Source organism: Streptopelia decaocto, assembly GCF_964273445.1.
Source record: "Streptopelia decaocto genome assembly, chromosome: 12".
NCBI classification, from domain to species: Eukaryota; Metazoa; Chordata; class Aves; order Columbiformes; family Columbidae; genus Streptopelia; species Streptopelia decaocto.
This window is the reverse complement of record NC_138667.1, coordinates 11,925,050-11,944,117: the sequence shown is the minus strand read 5'-3', so window position 1 is coordinate 11,944,117 and position 19,068 is coordinate 11,925,050. Positions and strand designations below refer to the sequence as shown.

Below are 19,068 nucleotides of genomic sequence, written 5' to 3'. Positions count from 1 at the left end.
ATGTGAGCTCTGCCTTTTACCTTTGAACTTCCTGGCAATTCCCAGGCTTATAAAGTGACTCTGAAACTCATGGAGTGAACTGTGAGAATTGTGTGTACGTTCTCAGCTTGGTCCCTGTTCTGTGTTGAAACTGAGACACTCTGTGTGAGCAGACAGTCGATGCCAGGGAAACGCTCTGCACAAGGCCTCCGGGCATACGCCAACAGGAATAACAACACATTCAGGATGCTTCTGTCACTTCTGAGGCGCAGGCGCTGGGATCGGTGTGGCTGAGTCAGGATCAGACCTGGCCCTGGGCAGGTGGAGCCTGGAGTCGAACGAGAGGCAGCCCAGGACTTTGGACATCTTCACTCTTCTCTCCACCACTTGGGTGCTTCTCGGATTTATTGAACTCTTCTAACTTTCTTGCTATTCAACTTGAGACTACTTCTTGAGAGGAAAGTAAGATGTCAAGGAAAAGTGTTGCAAACTGCTTCTCTAGGATGATATGGAAAAAGCATTTTTTCAAGGAAACCTGCTGCCGATGTGGTGCTCCAGACACTGAAATCCAAAATGAAGAGCTGGAGAAGAGAGGAAAAGTAAAGAAAAGAAAGAAGAAAAATGAAAATAAACGAGTGATCATCTCCAATTTGCCCTTTGGAAGTAAGAAGTGGAAGGAAAATCCAAACAGACACTATGACTCCAATAAAATTAAGACCACAAAATACACCATCTTGACTTTCCTCCCTAAAAATATCTATGAGCAGTTTCACCGTTTTGCCAATATTTATTTTGTGTTTATTGCATTGCTGAATTTTGTGCCAGTGGTGAATGCTTTCCAACCAGAAGTTTCTGTGATCCCAATTTGTGCCATAATGGCCATTACAGCCATTAAAGATGCTTGGGAGGACTTCTGCCGGTATAAATTAGACAAAGAAATCAATCATATGGGATGCTACATTTACAGCAGGTGAGTTTCGTACAGCTTTTTTTTTTAATCAAAACAAAAAAAAAAAAAAAGGTGGCTTGAGGTCTTTTATCAATGGTGAGACTTTGTTTAATAATAATAATAATAATAATAATAAATGTCTTATGGAAAATCACAGTGATAAAGTAAAAGTGAAAAAAGTCATAGTGTATGCATAATACCTGGTATTTGTTCTGATATGGGGAAAAAAATGCTGGTTAAAAAAATGCAGCTCTTTGAACTACTTTGAATTTCATACTCAGACTGCAGACTGGCTTTCATTTGTATTTCTTTTACTAGGTTGTATGTAAAATGAAACTGTGTAAAAATGCAATTTGAAAATGGGAGATAGTAATATATGCTTCTGTTCAGTCACCTTTACATGAATTCACTACATGTGCCTGTGCTCACTTCTTCAAAGTGTTTCTTGACTTCTTGCTTTTAGGACTTTCAGAAGTTTGAAAAATATGTTTTATTGTATCAAAACTGTTCTGTTTGAAAAGTAGAAAATGAATTCTCCGTGTTAAAATATCACCTCTGAGAGTCAGAAGAGGGAAACTTTCCATCTTCCTGAATGTTGCTTGTCATCCCTCAAATTAATCAACAGTGCTTTATATAATGTACACTTTCACAAACAAGATCTTGCAGAACTCTGGCTTTTATCACACAGTGCTGTCATTTCTTTTTGTTTGTCTTCCATGTGTTTGTCAGATTTTTATTTTTACATCCTGCTATTTAAACAGGAGAACAATGGATTTTCTTCTTTGGGGGCTAAACTTATCTCTGCATATAGATAATAACTTGTCAGGAAAAAAAACAAATGACACTGCTTTCTTTGCCAACTTGTCTGAAAAAGCAGACATTTTACAAGTTTCTAAATATTGTTCATTTAAGATTCCTTCTCTTTTCCACCATGAAGACTGTCAACAATTGTAGCTCTTTGGGTAGGTGGCAAAATTGCCTCTTCCTATCTTTGAGACTGCAATCTAGTTGGGTGTTTTAATCTTTTCAATGTTACATCAATCCATGAGGCAATGGATCATTTTTTTAACGCTTGTGAAAACCAGTACGAAAGAGAGTAGGTGGTACAGTAGGTACTAATGAATGGAACTGCATGGGAATCTTATTTGTTTCCTCTTTACATAAAGCAATCATGCTAATTTGTATCTATCCCTTTTACCATGGGAACATGAGAAGTGAGAAATACAATAAAACTTGTTTTGTGTAAAAGAAAGATGTCCCTCATGGAATTACAACACACAGATCCAGATCGAGATTCTAGACATGAGTACTTTCTTATGCGGAATCTTGACACAAGCCTGTCTTAAAATTGGTTATCCCATCCCATTAAAAATACTTTGATCTATGGATAAATCTTGTCTGGAATCTTGTCTTTCACCAAAGCTTTATGGCTCAAAAAGATGATGTAAGGGAAAGGAAAATAAGGAGAGCTTCAGACTATAGCATTCATCATACAGCTTATTATGTCATGAATAATTTTAATCAGGCTTCTATAGTGCTTCAGGAAGCTGATATTTCTTGTTCTTCTTGCTAGCTGCAAAGTCATGGAAGATAATGATGTCTTCTAATTTTCTTCCTTATGAATCATCTGCTGTAGGTAATTTTTTAACATAGGTGAAAGTCTTTTTCAAGACATTGCAAATTTTGTTATATCTTGTGGCAGCAAAGGTTTCTTTTCAATAGAGCAACTTATCTTCTATCCTAAGATAAAAAAATTACTTTGATTTTAAGAGTTCATCTTGGAGAATACATTGTCTTTATTTCAGATTTCAATAACAATCACTCTGGTTCCAGTTCCAAGAGAAACATGAAGACAGAACAGTCTTTTCCAAATGTTATTCAAAACTATCTTGAAGACTGGGGGAAATGCAGTAACTTGCCTTCTTTCAGGGCAGACCAAGGGAAATTGCATTTAAATAGGCTACCCTGTAATCACATTTCGTCTAATTTTCTTTTCACAGAGATCAGCTGGAATGGGTAATCTAGTCTGCTAGTCAAATGAAGGAAAAGACACGTGTATTTGAAGAATGTTTAACTGAGAAAATGAGAGACAATTAAGAGACATTTAAGTGTCTTGGGGAGATGCAATAACTTAGATCTGGTGTTTGTGGAGATTTTAAGTTCTGAATCAAACTTTTGGAACCACAATAATTGTGTGCAAGCTGTTGTACTGTCAGATCAAATTGCACAACACCAAGAGAGGAAAACAAAACATTCAGTTGTAGATGTTACAGACCCATATTTAGATGCCTCCTTTTTCCTGGTATTCTTTAAAATATACTTTGTCTGCTTTCCAGTTTTCTGAGAAAAGGGCCTTCCATTACTACAAAGGTGATTTTCAAAGCATTTTCTATGATATTATGCTTTATTATTCCTCTTTAATTTCATTCAAATTCCTTAAGTCACCTGGTTTCATGCAACCCTAATTAATTATTCTTCAACCACAACATTTAATTATAATCTTCAAATATGTGTGATTTTTATCATGTTCATTTTGTTATGCCCAGACATCTGTTAGTCATGATCTGTATATAGACCACTCTTTTCATCTTTCTTGTCAGTCACCCCTCCAAATCTACTGTGGTTACTTTTCTCTGAAGTCTCTCCAGTTTGTCATTAACTTATTAACAGCAGGGGCCGGTACTGAGTGTCACATACAACCTGTAAGTGAATGTCAACCCAGCAGTTGCTAAAAGCTATTATTTAATTTTCTTGAAGTTCTGTAATGTTCAAAGAGCTACTTGGTATGTAATTAATGTATGGCCTGGATCTAATATAGCCATAGGATTAAGCCATAACAGTGTTGTAAATACTCCATACCATCCAGACAGGTTTTTACATCAATTTTGAGTTTCTGGAAAATTTAACCTGAATTTTTCTCAGTGTCTCAATAGATACTCAAATAAAAATGCAAGGTCTGTGCAGAGTTCAAGATGACACAGCAACATGCTTGTTTGAATGCACATACATCAGGTAGTAGCAGCTATAAAAACATTAACATTAATTGAGCTACTCACATTGCTTAATTTTAAGCACTTAAACTTGGATATCTGAGACAGTGACTCAGAGAATCACAGTTTGTATGCTTTGACTCACCCTCTGGAGCTGTCAGAAAACTAGGTAAGTCAACAGGCATCCTAAATGAGATAGCCTGATTACTCTTTCCATAGAAAGATCCTCTCTGACGCTTTCAGGCCCTGTGGTATTCAAGTAGTTCCTAGAAGTATCAATCTTCTCTTCCTCTGTACATCCACTGATGTCTGTGGCACAGAAAAGTCAGGCTGGTCTTTGCTGTGACTCTTCATCTACTTAGTGTAAGGTTTTAGAACATTTAAAGCCTTCCGCATCAACACTAACTCTGGGTTATCCCTCGAGCAGCAATGTGGAAAAAAGAAAACAAAAAAATCTCTGTGTTGCACAAAGTCACAACTTGTCAACAGCTGAAAAACTGGAAATGGCTTAGGATATACTCACTGGTTTGAAAGAGAATTAAAATATGTCACTTGATTGAAGTCTTATAATTCCATGTGATAATTTATGAGGCATACGTTAGATTCATTGTTTATGAAATCTCTATGACAGCAATGGAGATCTGCTTACCTACAGCTTTCTGAATATATATAGTATACTTTATATTTTCTTAAAATTAAGGAAGTGGGGTAGGGAAGACAAAGGCTGCATTTCTGTTTCAACCTCCATCATATGCTCTGATCAGCTGGACCTTTGGAAGGGAGGAGAGATTGCGCCTCCCCTAGGCGCTCCTCATGTCTGGGAGAGTAACTGGAGTTGCCCAGAGACATCACGACCAACAGTGGTCTGTGGCATCTGGAAGATGACATAGAAGGGTGGGGAGCATTCTTGAAAACAGGAATTGACCTCCTGTCAAATCTCAGAGGGGAAAGAAAAAATACAACTTTTCTCTGGACCCAGGAAACATCATTTGCAGCTTGTTCAACCCAGGGTGACCCTAAAAGTTTGCAGAGTAGAAAGTAGGATGAGACGAAAATATCATCCTGCCAAGGGCACAGTAAGCAAAAAGAGATTTTTGTTGCCAGTACTTTCATTTAAAGTCTTGTTCAGCAACACTGAGTTTTCACTTGTTAAAGAGCTTTTTCTTTCTGCTCTGTTATTTTTGTTTTCTAACAAAACAGAACTTTAAAGACTAGGAGCCTGCTGGAAGCTTTGGTGGGTACATTTTATACACCAAAAAAAAGAGAGGGTCTCAATCCTGTGGCCTGCTTGAAGTCCCATCACATTCTCTCAGGCAAAATTACAGTCACTCTTCTTGAGTATAGCAATAGCAAGGCTTCTATACCCCTGTGGTACCCTCTCTTAACGATGCAATAATTTGTTCAGCTGGAGGCTGAAGATCCAAAGATCTCCAGTTGGCTGAAGGTGCCATAAAGCATGAACTTCGCTCAACTGAAATATGAACGATTTCTTACAAAAGTAGCAATATGAATAAGTTACAATGACTGCAGGATTATTATCTGCTACGATATCATTGCAGCTCGCTATCCCTCAGGAAAGACCCAATGCCTCTCCCTTGCTTAATGTCAAACATGGTTATACTGTTCTCTGTCTGGGACTGTCACTGGCAGTGAGCATCCTCTGCTCTTGACATCAGTGTAACTTTTGAATATATTTCACGTATTGTCAAATTTTTGTCCCTAGTTTAACTATGGATACCTGAATTAACAGTGGGTTTTACTGAAGGTGCAGACAGTGCCTTCTGCTTGTGCAACCTGAGGCACTCTTCAAACTTTCCCTGAGCTGAGAAAATGGCCTAAACCAATAGTACACTCAGGTTTCTTACGTCACCATGCAACCATGAGACCAAAATTGTGAAGAAATCATTAAAATGGAAGTTCATCTTATGATAAGCATGTTGATTGTTTGGCAAAGAAATATGTGACATGCTGAACTGACTAAATGCAAAAGAAAAATGTTTTTAACACTCAGCTGGTCCAGGCAGTAACACTTAAAAGTCAAAGAGCAGCAAGTTAGAAGGTCGCATCATTCAGTGTGTGTCACTACAGTGAGGACCCTTGGTCTCTGTGGAAGAAAACCTGTAAATACATTACTAATGCTACCAGCACTTTGTGTATTGCTTTATCAGAGCTTTCTTCAAGATCTATTACCTGCCAAGACATTTAAAGCTGCTTCACAGAAAAAGTGCAGTGCTTTACCAGATAGCAGCAGAACTTAATGGCTAAAGACAAAGGGCAAATAAATAAGAACCTATGGGTTTGGCTCAAAGACCTGCAGAATCAGGACCTCATGGTATTAAGTTCCATCCTAACTTTCTAGATTTTTAAGACACCATTAAAACCTGGAGAAAAGCAAGTTTCTACTGTATGACCTCAAGAGCTACATGGACATCTAAGGAGATGACTGTAGCAAAAAAGCTGATCTAGGTTGTGGCTTCCAGAAACTTTATAAGCTAATGAGAGTCCTTAGAAACTAATGCTAACGATTAGCAGTCAGTAAGTGGCTGATCTTGGAGTTACCTGTTTGTTCCAGCTGGTGCCAGGCAAAATCATAGCAATTGCATTTTGGTCAAGACAGTATTAAAAAAAAAAAAGAAAAAATATTACAGAAGTTGAATATAGGCTTCTTTATCATTGAGATAATAACTTCCTCGGTAGGATGCTATAGACAGTTTTAGCACATAAAAAGATAGGATCTGTTGCTAGCAGTAAGGAATTTGGAATACCAAAACGGTATAATTAAAGATGTACTTACTAGACTTTAGAAATATTTCACTGCTATTATCTCTGAAAGACGCTCATTGCTTTCATAAAGCCTGAGAGTTCGGGGCTACAGGTGAAGGCTACAGCTGCTTGTTAATGAGGGCCTGTTACAGGATGGACTGCTGCTAAATGACATCATTCACTGATGCTGCTGGGCTGATGTCCACGTCACAAAAACAACCTTCTCAGCTACTGTAATAGTGATGTGGCAGAAGTCAGTGTTGAGTTGGCACAGTTGATGCAGCAGCTTCTCGTGCTCAGATAATATCTGTAGCTCAGGAATACTGTCAGCCAAGTTGAACTGTACCCTGACCTATCGACAGGTTTCAGGATGAGTCCCTTTCCAGTCCAGTGCTTTCCTCACATCTGAAATCTGCTCCTTTGTTGTCAGTTTTTTGAAGTTTTATGGCAGTGGCTCCTAACACTGAGGTCATGGTCATTAAGTGGTCTTTGAAAACATTTTGTGAGGTTTTTCCATATAAAAGTTGGTGTGATCTTTAATAGGATAAAAATGTGTGGGATTTCTGTTTGCAAAAGTAGACCATAAAGGATAAGTGGCTGTGTGGTTCAGGCTGTTGTCTGTGTAGAACTGAGAATCTCAGAACATGAGCATTTTTAATAAAGTAGGTGATGCTTGAGGGGGGTCATTTTCAAATGTAACATTCTAGTTAATTTATGTAAAATAAAGTATGAATATTTGGGTTTATCTACTCATAACACTGATATTATTTTATTTGAAGTGTTATAACCTAATGGCATTTTAGGAGGTGAAAGGCAGAGCAAACAATGTCTTCAAGCTGCAAAGGATCCTGAGATGGAGAAAATGACTCACTGAACTAGTTGGTTGATACAATGTTTCTAGATTACAAAGGTTTCTGAAGATTTTTCTCTGGGACAATCTAGTACACATAAGCTCTGGAGTGTACATGAAAAATTACTTTTATTTAATTTCCTCTGGGGAGCAGAACAATAATTTTTATTTGCTGCCATTCACTATCCAGTTTGACCCAGTTTTTTGTTTGAAATCTATCTTTAATGAACCCAAGAATGTGAAATTAAATTGTTGACACAAAGTCAATAATTTATTCATGTTCCCCCCACGATCTCCAAACACAGCAGAATTTTTTTTACGATCATTTCTTCCCAAAAATGACTTCATAAAGTGTATTTACTTCAGGCTTTCCAGTCAGATATGATGAGTCTAATAACAAATCCTGGCAGACTTCACTTCAACTAGTAAAGACCAGCTGCCTCTTTTTGTCTGTGCACCCACTGATGGGCATTATCACACTACCTGATATCTCAGGACAGCAAGGGAACACTTTTTAAGTGTGCTTTTGATAAATTGACTGGTAAAGGAGAGAAGGTGCTGAAAAATTGTCATCTTAGCTCATGTGTATGACCTGCCACAGCCCTGCTGCTACATGCTCTAAGAATCAGATTTCCACCTATTGAAAACCACCCCATCTTGTTTATTTTGTTGAATAAACACCTCTGCCCTTTTTATATGTTTCTTGTCAGACCATCATAGATTTACGAAGCTCCTCTGTTTATTTAGCAACTGGAGCTTGATCTATGAACTTTAATCACTGAACAGAAAATGGGCAGTGTTCCCAGTTACAAGAATTGCTGAAAGGAAACTGCTTCATTTGAAAAATCTTGTTAGGCAACTGGGCCAGTGCTGCTGTGGGGTATACCAGGTTCCTTGTGAAGAGCTTTTCTTCCTTTCATCTGTTCGCAATTCTCTACGAAGTTGTAGAAAACCTTTGTACTGTAGGAAATTGTAAATCTTCTAGCTCCAGCTGAGTAATCCTTTCAGGGAAAGAAAATGCATTTCTTTACCAAATTCAGTGCTCCTTGGGAGAGAGGAACAGTCTGTTCAACTGAACACGTTTGGGATTCTAGTGATTCCTGAACTCGAGTCCCTGTGCTGAATAAGACTTTTCTTCTGATCTGAAAGATGTCATTTGGCTTTTCTGACTCACTGTCTTCTCTTTAATCAGTGAATGGGCAGAACTGAAGCTTTACGTGTAATGTATGTGTCACAGGGAATTAGTGAAAAATGTTACCTATCTATGATTTCTATGGATTATTTTTGCTAACCTGGTTTCTTAAGGCTGGTGTGGAAGACAACCAACTGGGCGAGGCCCTTCTACAGCATTTTGTGAGCAGTAAAAAAATCAGAGTGTGTTGCATAAACTTCAGAACTGTGCAAGAGCTGAAATACAGAGAGGTAGGATTGCCCTGCAGAAGTCATGGCAAATGTTATACGCAAACTACACACGACATCCAAATAGCAAGGCAAGCCATCTGCTTGTTCTAAACTGCTTCTGTACTGTCATTTTTATGTCTTAAACAAACAAATTAAGAAGTTCTACCTGGAAAGTGTTTGACATGGGAAGGATTCACAATTACATAGTTGTTTTGCTGTATTAACATTAGTATCTACTTTGCAGAGCAACAAATACTCAATACACCTGCTTAAATATTTTTCAAATAAGAATTGGTCTGGAATTTTTAAGTTTGCAGCAACATCAAATTAATTTACAACAAACCTCTGTTCTTTATTGTGTTCTTTTATGTCCATTGTTGAGCAAAACTAAAAAGGACATGAAGTAGAGTCAGACAAAATAAGAAGAATGAGAAGTTCAGGAATGAAAAAATGATGGAAGAAGGAAAAATCATTGATACAATACCATTATTTTTTAAGTGCTTCACATCTAGCATTAAAGGGATTTAAACAGTTAGGATTCGAGGGTTCTTGTTTTGAATAAAAAGTGGATAGCACTGGGAAATGTGCAGAATTTAACTGTGTGCATAACCTTTGTGAGAACTGCTATTTCATGTTGCTTTACAGATAAGGATATCTGCCAAGTGCAAGGGTTTGCCTGTCAGCATTGGGCTGGCTCTCCTTTACAGAAGGCTGGGAAAACAGGTTAGCAAGAAGTAGCCTTTGGCCTGACTGCAGCAGAGCTCGGATATGTGCTTTGAACTGGAGAAAAACGCTTTATCTACTGTAACACTGCTTCCCTTCCCGTGATACAAACTCTTAATTGAAAGACAGGATTCTTCAGGCAATAGATGAGGATGATTAAAAGCTTAAGCACAAATAAGACCCTGAGTTATCACAAAAAGCATTTTAATGTCTGTCTGCTAAACTATCATGAGCATTTTCCCTCTTAGAGAGCAAGACATTAGATGATTTGATCAATCATATTGAATAAATAATTTCCTCTCAGAGTTAGAGGAATTGGGCCACTGTTGCCCATGCATTTTTCCCATAAATTAATTTTAAAGCTTATTGTGCAGTTTTCAGTTTGCTTCGGTGACTGAGAGCAGCTTAAGGATCAGTTATTGAAAAGGTAATGTCAAAAAAAGTTTGCTGTTTCCTGAATCATTGAGCACCAATTTGTTGATGAAATAGTAATTTCTTTTCCTTGAACTCCAAGGTTCTTTTTATCTTTCTTTTTTTCTTTAGAAGATCTTCATTTCTTTTATCTTAACTCTTCCATTATACTTGGGCTCTAGTTGCATGTTACTGCTTTAATATTAAAGGGTCATTTGTCTGCTGTTCTACCTCTTGAAGTTGTTTCTGTGAGGTAAGCTCAAGATTTGTAATTACCTTCTGAGAGTTACAAACCAGAGAGACCTGAAACAAGTGTAGCTGAGAAAGCAGTTTGATTATTTCAAGATTTATATGTTGTTGGAAAATATCTGAGAAATAGTCACATAGTCAAAAACGATGATTTTGTGCGTGTGAAATGCCTACATTTCTTGAATAAGATAATTTAAAACAGCTCTGTTAGTCTGAACAACTTTCTGTCTTTTGCTATGAAGATTATAGGGCTAATGCTAGAATGAAAGAGAGCTTTTGTTGTAGTTTTCTTTTATTCCAGGTGAAGATTTTATTTGAATGTGATATATGGTGAAGTGATATTATGGAAGTGTCTAAATCATTAACTTCTAGCTGTTGTGCTGTGTCTTTCCAAAAAAATACAGCAACTTGCCACCATCCTTGTTTTATTTTTCTAAAGCCCCCCTAACCAGGAGGCCTGACCTCCTCTTGTCACTGCTCACCCATGATATTTTTGATGTAACAGGGAAGAACATGCTTATGTTGAGAAATGCTGGAAAGACGTCCGTGTCGGAGACTTTGTGCAGCTGCAGTGTAACGAGACCATCCCAGCCGATATCCTGCTGCTGTACTCCTCTGATCAGAATGGCATCTGCCACCTGGAGACAGCCAACCTGGATGGGGAGACCAACCTGAAACAACGACGAGTTGTGCTGGGGTTTTCTAGCCAGGTAATTCCACTGAAAAGGCAGCCCGTGCAGGGCTGGTCTGGGCCCATTTCTCCCCCAACTTTAGCCGTGAATGGCACCATTCCTGGGGGGCTGGCTGTGCTGATGCAGCTGTGAAAGCATTTTGCTGTTGGAGCCAACACCCTGTACAGAAAGCAGCAGTTTGTCCCAGAAGATTTCTGTTATTTTCTGTTATTCTGTTGTAGCTCAGACAGTAGTTGTTTGCAGCAAACTGCATCAACAGATGCTTAAGCAACAACACACAGTGTCACCATTTGGCACAGCAGCAAGTCTTTTCTGTGTATAAGCCACAGGCTGTCATGGCACACAGTGCATCCCATAGCAAAGCCACTGCTACCAAGTGAATGATTTGTGCTTGGCAATGGGAAGAGAGCTCATCATGGTCCTCTTCTAAAGTTGTCAACAGCTTCCTGATGGACTTTGCATCTCTGTCGCTCGTATATCAGTTCAACTGGAACTGCTCTAAGGCACACTGAGTTGTAGCAAAATAATGGAATCTTTTATAGGAGTATAATAAGCAATTGAATAGGAACTCAAGGTAAATTAAAATGTGAAAGGTTAAATAAAGCTGGTATGTTTGACATCGGTTTGATTATTAGGATATATTTTCTTGATTTGTGTTTGATCTCTTGTGGTGTTTGAACCCGCCTGGATGCATTCCTGTGCAACCTGATCTAGGTGTTCCTGCTCTGGCAGGGGGATTGGACTAGATGATCTTTTGAGATCCAATCCCTAACATTGTGTGATTCTGTGATAAACCTGAAGTAAACAAGAAAATACGACTTAGGAAGCATTGTACTTGTTACATTTTTACATATCTTTTCAAACAGGGCAGGGCAGTTTTTCAAATAACACACAACAAGTTTAAGGAGTTGTATGTGAAGAGGAATAATTTGTTACATTGGAATCACTCCAGGAGACAGGAAATCCAAAAACCTGGCAAATAATTCTAGGAATTACATCCCTTTATTTAGCCATTAGTAGCAGTGCCTTTGGGAAGATCTTTTGGGGTTATTGGTGGGTGGGACACAGCTGCTGGTGAGCAACCAGATTAATTAAATAAAAGTACACCATTTCCATGGCCAGGTAGGGTACTCCAGTGTTACTTGCTCTTTGTTCAAATGGGAATCACTTTGCAAGCACAATTAAGGGCTTTCTCAGGATGCCATAGTACAAAGCATAACTTTTTCAGTGATAATTAGTGAGAGATCTTTTTTCCTGAGACAAACTGAAGATTTTGAACATGTAGAGATTTAGCAAAAGAACAATAAATTGGGTGTTTAAATAGAAGAAATAAAAATGTTGCGTTTGTGTCACATAGTCACAGTTTACACATTGGGTTTTGTATTTTTGCTTTTAGAGGAACACAGAGTGCTCTGTCATACAAAATGCAAACTTTTGCCTCAATCATTTATAATACAAGGAAGTCTTTCTTTAAATCAGAAAATCCCTACATTCTGAATTATGCTTCAGACTGCCTATTCATGGTTATTTTCTTTAGGCTTTGAGTTGTTATTTAGATAAACTGTATCCCAGAAGTGTTTGTACTCACAGAGGAATGCAGTTCTTCAGAGTTTAAATAGTCAACTCTATTACCCTGTGATTTTACTGTTAGTATGAGTAGTACGTGGGCTAAAAAAAAACACCAGCGTACTAAGTATCATATGTACAGGTTTTAGTGTGCCAACTTCTTCCTTGTTCTTTGAACTCTGTTTGTTCCTGTGATTTACGTGCTGTATAAAACTTACTCAGATTTAACTGTGTCTATAAAGTGTGGCTCTTTAAGGAGGGAGGAAATACATATGACGTGGCATTAGCTCTTTCTGTTAGGCAACCCTTAGGAATATTGAGTTCATCCAGCTGTAAAAGACTGAGAGGAAGGACTGAAGGATTATTTTTTTCCTTTTCCTTTGTCCATTTTCTAACTTGGATTTTCAAATTTAAAATTCTTGTCTTAAACAAAAACAAAAACAAAAACAAAAAAAAAAAAACAACAAAAAAAGGGAGAAAAATCATCCTTCTCTACCCCTTTTTAGCTAGAAGGCTACTAGTTTTCTTCATTAGTAATGAGCCCTCCAGGTTCCTTTTGCATCTTCCTGTTCTCCTGTTGTACAAATATTTCTAGCACAGAAAATATGTGCTGGTTTTCCTGTTGAGTTTATTGAGTTGAACAAGAGGGAGGCCCAGAAGCAAACTTGATTTCAATTTTTACTAATGGAAGGAGTTTGGATTAAAATTACTTTCAGTTCTTTTAAAGATTTTTATGGTAGAACAATAATGATTCTCTTTCATATTTCTCAGATCCTATTTTTGTTATGTTTTCTTAATCTAAAATAAAAGTTTTGTATATTTTTTTCACTCAAGAAAAAAAAAACACACCACCAGTAATGTAACTCTTCTAACGTATTTCAAAATCCTCATAAATTATTTTCATTTGAGCTTGCTTTTGGCTGAAGGCTGGCTTTGTTTCATAAATAATTTGAACTATTTGTTGCATTTACTTAAAATGAAAACAGATGTTTCCACTAATTGGCATCTGTGATGTCTTGTCCAATAAACTACATTTTCTTTATTTCATTTAACCAGTTGTTAATCCAAGAGAGGAAAATCTCAGTTCCTTACTCAGCCCCTCTGAAGCTTTTCTGCAGGCTGAACGAGCTGAACTCCCTCTGCCTCTCCTCACAGCAAGTGCTCCGCTCCCCAGCTGTCCTGGTGGCTTACACTGAACTGCTCTTAGTGTTTAGCATTTCAAGTACTCATTGGATTTGACACTCATTCTCAGTGTGTTTCCTCTTACAGAATGCTTTATTTGAACCTGAATTTTTCCAAAACACCATCGTCTGTGAAATGCCTAACAATGATCTCAATAAATTCAAAGGGTACATGTAAGTATTTATGATCCATAAATGCTTTTTTTTTTTTTGTCTGACTTTAATATTTCTCTTGGAGGAACTGGATGGAAGGAACATACTTTGTGGAAATTGATGGATGCCACTACTATCTATTCCTGGATTCAGAAATCAATATAAAATGTAGACTGGAATCTGTGTTTTGAGGCAAGGCAGGACCAAGGCTTGACATTGACTTTGTGGTTGTTTAATACGAACTGTTCTCACAAGCTTCAGCTCTTTTCAGAATTCAAATATCAGCTCATTTACACTTGACCTGAGGGTTAGTCTAGACTATTTTTTAAATCTAAATCCTTTCTAATGTTTAAAGATATTCAGCTGTATGGCTCTAGTTTCTTCATATTTATGACCACAGGGAAAACATATCCAGGATCCAACAAACAAATCAGATTTTCTTCTTACAGCTAGAAAATGTTAGCAAGTAAGAAAAACCTTACTGAACTGATGTGTTAGACTGGAATAAAAAAGTGCTTTTTCTATTTTTTTTTTCTAGTGTAAACCTATGTGTGTGAGGAAAAAGCCATATCCTCTGTTCCCTGTGTTCTTTCTTCATTAAACAGTTCTGGCATAGGCATTACAGAGAAATCTGTACTAGCAAATTCAACAGATTTAAGGCCATTCCCTGGCTCTAAGTCCAATTTGTATGGCATGGCTCATGTCCTAAAATTCTCTTACCCTCCAACGCAGGGCATCTGTTTCCCAAGATCCTCTTCAGAGTGGTTGTTGGTCCATGCTGATTCCCACACCACACCAGAGAATTGTCCAAAATACCTGCTGCCCGAACCCAAATGCATCACTCACATTACGCAAATAATTGGACTGTATGAGTGTGCCAACATCCTAATCTATGCCACGGCTTTGTTAAGTTTGCTAGTAGCTAAAATATGAGTTAATATCTTTGCAAGAATGCAGCGAGAGTGTTACCTGGAGTAGTTGCAAATGATCTGTTTACTCTGACATGAGTAAACCAGAGGGTTCTCGCCTATTGACGCTGACTGTACTTAGTCTGGTCTTGAGAATTTATGCCCTGTAAGACTGATGCCTCTAATAGCAATGCTATTTCCCCACTGCTGTGATATCTTAAAAGAGAAAAAGAGGTCAAGTTTGTATTGATCCCTGGCTGTGGTTGCTGGCTTTGAGGACCATTGGGTATAATCTAAATTAAAGCAATATTTCCAATTATCCTGCTGTAATATGGCAGAAGAGCACTGAGACTGTAGAAATGTAGGTAACATGTCACAAGAAAACACACACACATGCCTACCCTTAGAACTCAGGATTTGCTTAAAAATCTTCAAATCTCTGTTGAAAGTCAGTAACAGAAATCTCTTTTCGAAATGCCTATTATCTCACCTGCTTAGTGGGATATGGAATTAGTTGTCTTTCTCTCACCACTTCAGGGATAGATAAAATAATTTGCAGTGAAAATTATTTCCTAACTTTTAGTGGAGTTTCTGTCTTTGATCTGCTGTTATTTGAGCTATTTCGTAAACACAAATTGCTTGGAACAGGTTACATTTTTCTCCAAGAACCCTTAATAAATTATTGAGGCTCTGTTGTGTTGCTATAAAACAGTAGCAGTACTCTCTCTGCTAAAAATGATAACAACTCAGTGACATCCATCTGACCTGCCTGACCACAGCAAATTTTGCTCAAGGGAAAGCAAGAAGGTTCCTATTAAATGAGTTCACCAAGGCTGAATCTGGATTCCTAGAAAAACAGGTTTCTGGCATTATGTTTTACAATTCTACCAGCTGTAGGTTGTTGGTACCTAAACCTTTTCACTTGTCTAGTTTGATGTCGTGTAGTCATGTGCAGCTGTACACAGACATAGGCCTGTACTTAGCCCTGAGACAGCACCTCACCTTGTCCTCCATTTAAGTGATGCTGCAGTTTACTGGTAAATGCCATGCTAAATATCAAACAGAAAGTAGCAAAAAACACATACTCTAGAAAAAAGATCTTTCTTATGCTGATATTTGCATGACAAAATTAGATGGAGTGACTGAAGTGAAAAATCTCAGCTTTGGTAAAAATCTCAGGAGGAGCTTACCAGATTATATAATAAAAACTGTGAGCAAAAGTAGTTTTACGTTTTTGTTTCCAGTGGCAAGTAACAAATTGCCTGCCTGGTGGAGCACCGACCTTATAACTTACTCTGAGTTTTCAGCCAGCTGTTCTGCTAGCAGAAGGATCTGGTGTGAGACAGGACATCTTCTGCCAGGATGGAAGGTCTTCCATCTAGTGTGAGAGTGAGGAAGAAGGAGCATCAGACCAGAGACCCTTCAACTGAGGCTTGAAGATGAGAAGCCCTTTGGTGGCTGACAGAGAGACAGAGGCTCTTGCAGGGTGCAGACATATTCACATGAACCTCTACCAGCAAACAAATGCAGTTCAGCTTTCTGGAAGAATTTAATCTGAATGAAGTTGCACAATGAGTCTTGACTTCATTTATGATATACTGAACCTGTCAGATAAGGTCCTAAGTGAAAGCCAAACGTTTCATATTGATATCATGATACATACATAATGAAACTGGTCTTCGGAAGAGATACTTGGACTTCTCTGTAACTTTTTACTGGAGTCTTTATTGCAGTTGAGTGAAATACAAGCAAAACAGGGCCTTCACAGTTCCTCAATTTCAACTTGAAGCAGACCTGCAGACAAAAATTGTGTTTAATATTTTATTAGAGCAGGAAATAAAAAATACTTATTTTATTTTCTTCCTTCTAGGGAGCAGCCAAATCATGAACGGATTGGTTTTAACATTGAAAGCCTCTTGCTTCGTGGATGTACAATCAGAAATACTGAGGCTGCAATAGGAATTGTTATATATGCAGGTAAGGTGTACTTTCTAGCTAGGTAAACGTAGAATTTCCCTGTAAATATCCTTAAGTAAATATGTGTAGTCTAATATTGCAACACAATTTGACATTTTGCTTTAAGAACTGACGGTGCGCTAGAAAATTACATAACTTTTTGACATAAAGGTATTACTCATCCATCTCCAAAGTCAGAGTCCTGCTCTGGGTCTCTGGCAACTGACAGTATCCTTGTCTATGTCAAATTTCTTGCTATCTTTGCAATATCTTGCAAAATATCTAGACAAGTAAAAATTGCTAAGGTGAATTTAACTCTCAGCTCTGCAGTTCTGATTATAATGCTAATTCCATCTGGCATAAAATCTACATGGCTGCCCAAGGGAGGTCTCACTGGGTCCTCCGGGCAGAAACTGATGCAGCTCAAGCTGTGCCAGCGCAAGCAACTGCAGACAGAGAGACCAGCAGCTGGGGGTGACAGAAGAGGCAGCAGCAACAGAGGGTTGTGCTGACATAGATGCAGTGTGTCCATACAGCCAAGCATTTCATGCAGTAGAGACATGAACCAAGCAAGACAATGTCAGTGCCCAGATCAGATGCAGCAGTGCAGGTTCAGCAGTGGGTCAGCTCAACTTTTTCTCAGCATCACTTACCTTTGGAGTGTTACCACTGCTTTTTCTCAGTGAGCATGACTTGTTATTGGCTTTGCCAGTTGTGCCCTCTTTTGCTTCAGATAGAACGTATCAGCTACCCTCTTTATTTTTAGATTAAATGAAAGTCAATTTAAGGACAACAATTAATCCCATTATTGTTTATTTTTATCTTTCCAGTACAGTTGTGTCACCTGTTTTATGTCTAGCTAGCAGCAAGGGGTTCAAGGCTGAGCCACCTGAGAGAAAACAGAAGAGTCATTTATCTTACATTAATGTCCACAATCCAGATTATTTTACCTGACAGCTGACCATTTTATTTCACTACTGGAGTGCACTCTAAATTACTATAGCTCCCATATGTTTCCAAAGTAACCTTTGCTTTGTGGTCCTTCATTACCTGTCTCTCTGAATGCCACATGTAAGGATGGCACCGGCACCTACCAGACAGAACAGCACAGCCAGAGCCAAACCAATCACTCATTTTTTGCAAGTAACTACTATGTAAAAATCTCTGCAGTGATAATTCCCTATAGATCTGCAGTAACGTGTCTTCCCTACTCCTGTTAGGATTCCTATTTTTCTTCTCTTTAGTTGAGATTTCCCAGTATGTTCCTTTGACCACCAGCACAGACCCTAATGAGGATCTCTGTTAATGTTGCTTAAACTGCTAGTAGCACAGATTGGAGTTTTAAAGTCTTTGATCTGAGTAAGTCTTCAATTCAATTTCCAACTGACATCTTTCTATTATTGTCAGTATAAAAGTTCACTCTTATTCTTCTAAAAATAGACTCACTTGAGACAGTACTGGTTTAATGTCTAGGGTTCTTTGGCATTGATTATGCTCTGGCTTTTAATCATAATCTGTGACCTTTTCTGAACAATCCAGATCAATCACATTATAAAATGGCACATTCTCCATTTGTATAGCTCTATTACTCCTCACATTTACTTTCTAATGGAAGCCTTTGTGAAGAGTAAAGCTATCACTTAATGTGATTGTTTAGCCTGTGCAGTTCTTGTCTGACCCAAATATGGTTACACTTTTCATGGCTACCCAGATGGTTTGACACATAGCAATAGAGCTAATGCACAACAAGCTCATTACAGAGCAACAGTCAATGTAGTTTTCTCATTCTGACAGGAGCAGCATCAAGAATTATAAGTTTTTTCAAATAATAAAGTGCCAGAATGACATTTTAGATAAGCCCATCAGTACCCATAAATGGAGAAACAAGGTACTAGTGGAATGGTAGGTGAGGTGCTGGGTTGCACAGCACATGAAACTGTGAGGACTAGAGAATAAAGTAGTTCATTCTTCCTATTTCTGATATTCTGTTTCTTGCAAGGTGGTATCTTTATTAGAGTTGTATACTTTTCCTGTTGGCCAGCTGAAGTGGAAGGAAATGATAGAACTGATATTTGGAAAGAAATCTCTTACCATTTTCTTCCTGAAATAAATCTATCAACATTTCCTTGCGGGTTTTCTGTAAGAGATTAGAGGTTTCTGGCTTGTTTTGTTTTCAACACAAAACATTCCATTAAACCTGCCATAAAAGAAAAGTGAGGAACAAGGTTCACACAGCTGCTGGAGGAACAGACGTGCAGGCAGCAGTACCCTCCCATTCTGCGCAGCTTGGTGCTTAG

The 19,068-nt window shown here is 38.1% G+C and overlaps 1 protein-coding gene across 1 annotated transcript in view; it reads left to right on the top strand.

Moving 5' to 3' along the window:
* The window catches only part of ATP10B (ATPase phospholipid transporting 10B (putative)), a gene marked incomplete at both ends in the record, with an annotated part of 50,711 nt that overhangs the window by 2,715 nt on the left and 28,928 nt on the right, over nucleotides 1-19,068 (top strand). Inside the window, 3 exons of the mRNA XM_082063925.1 lie at nucleotides 10,821-11,025; nucleotides 13,843-13,928; nucleotides 16,686-16,792. Coding sequence (XP_081920051.1) covers nucleotides 10,821-11,025; nucleotides 13,843-13,928; nucleotides 16,686-16,792 — 398 coding nt within the window. The remainder of the gene's footprint in view (nucleotides 1-10,820; nucleotides 11,026-13,842; nucleotides 13,929-16,685; nucleotides 16,793-19,068) is intronic.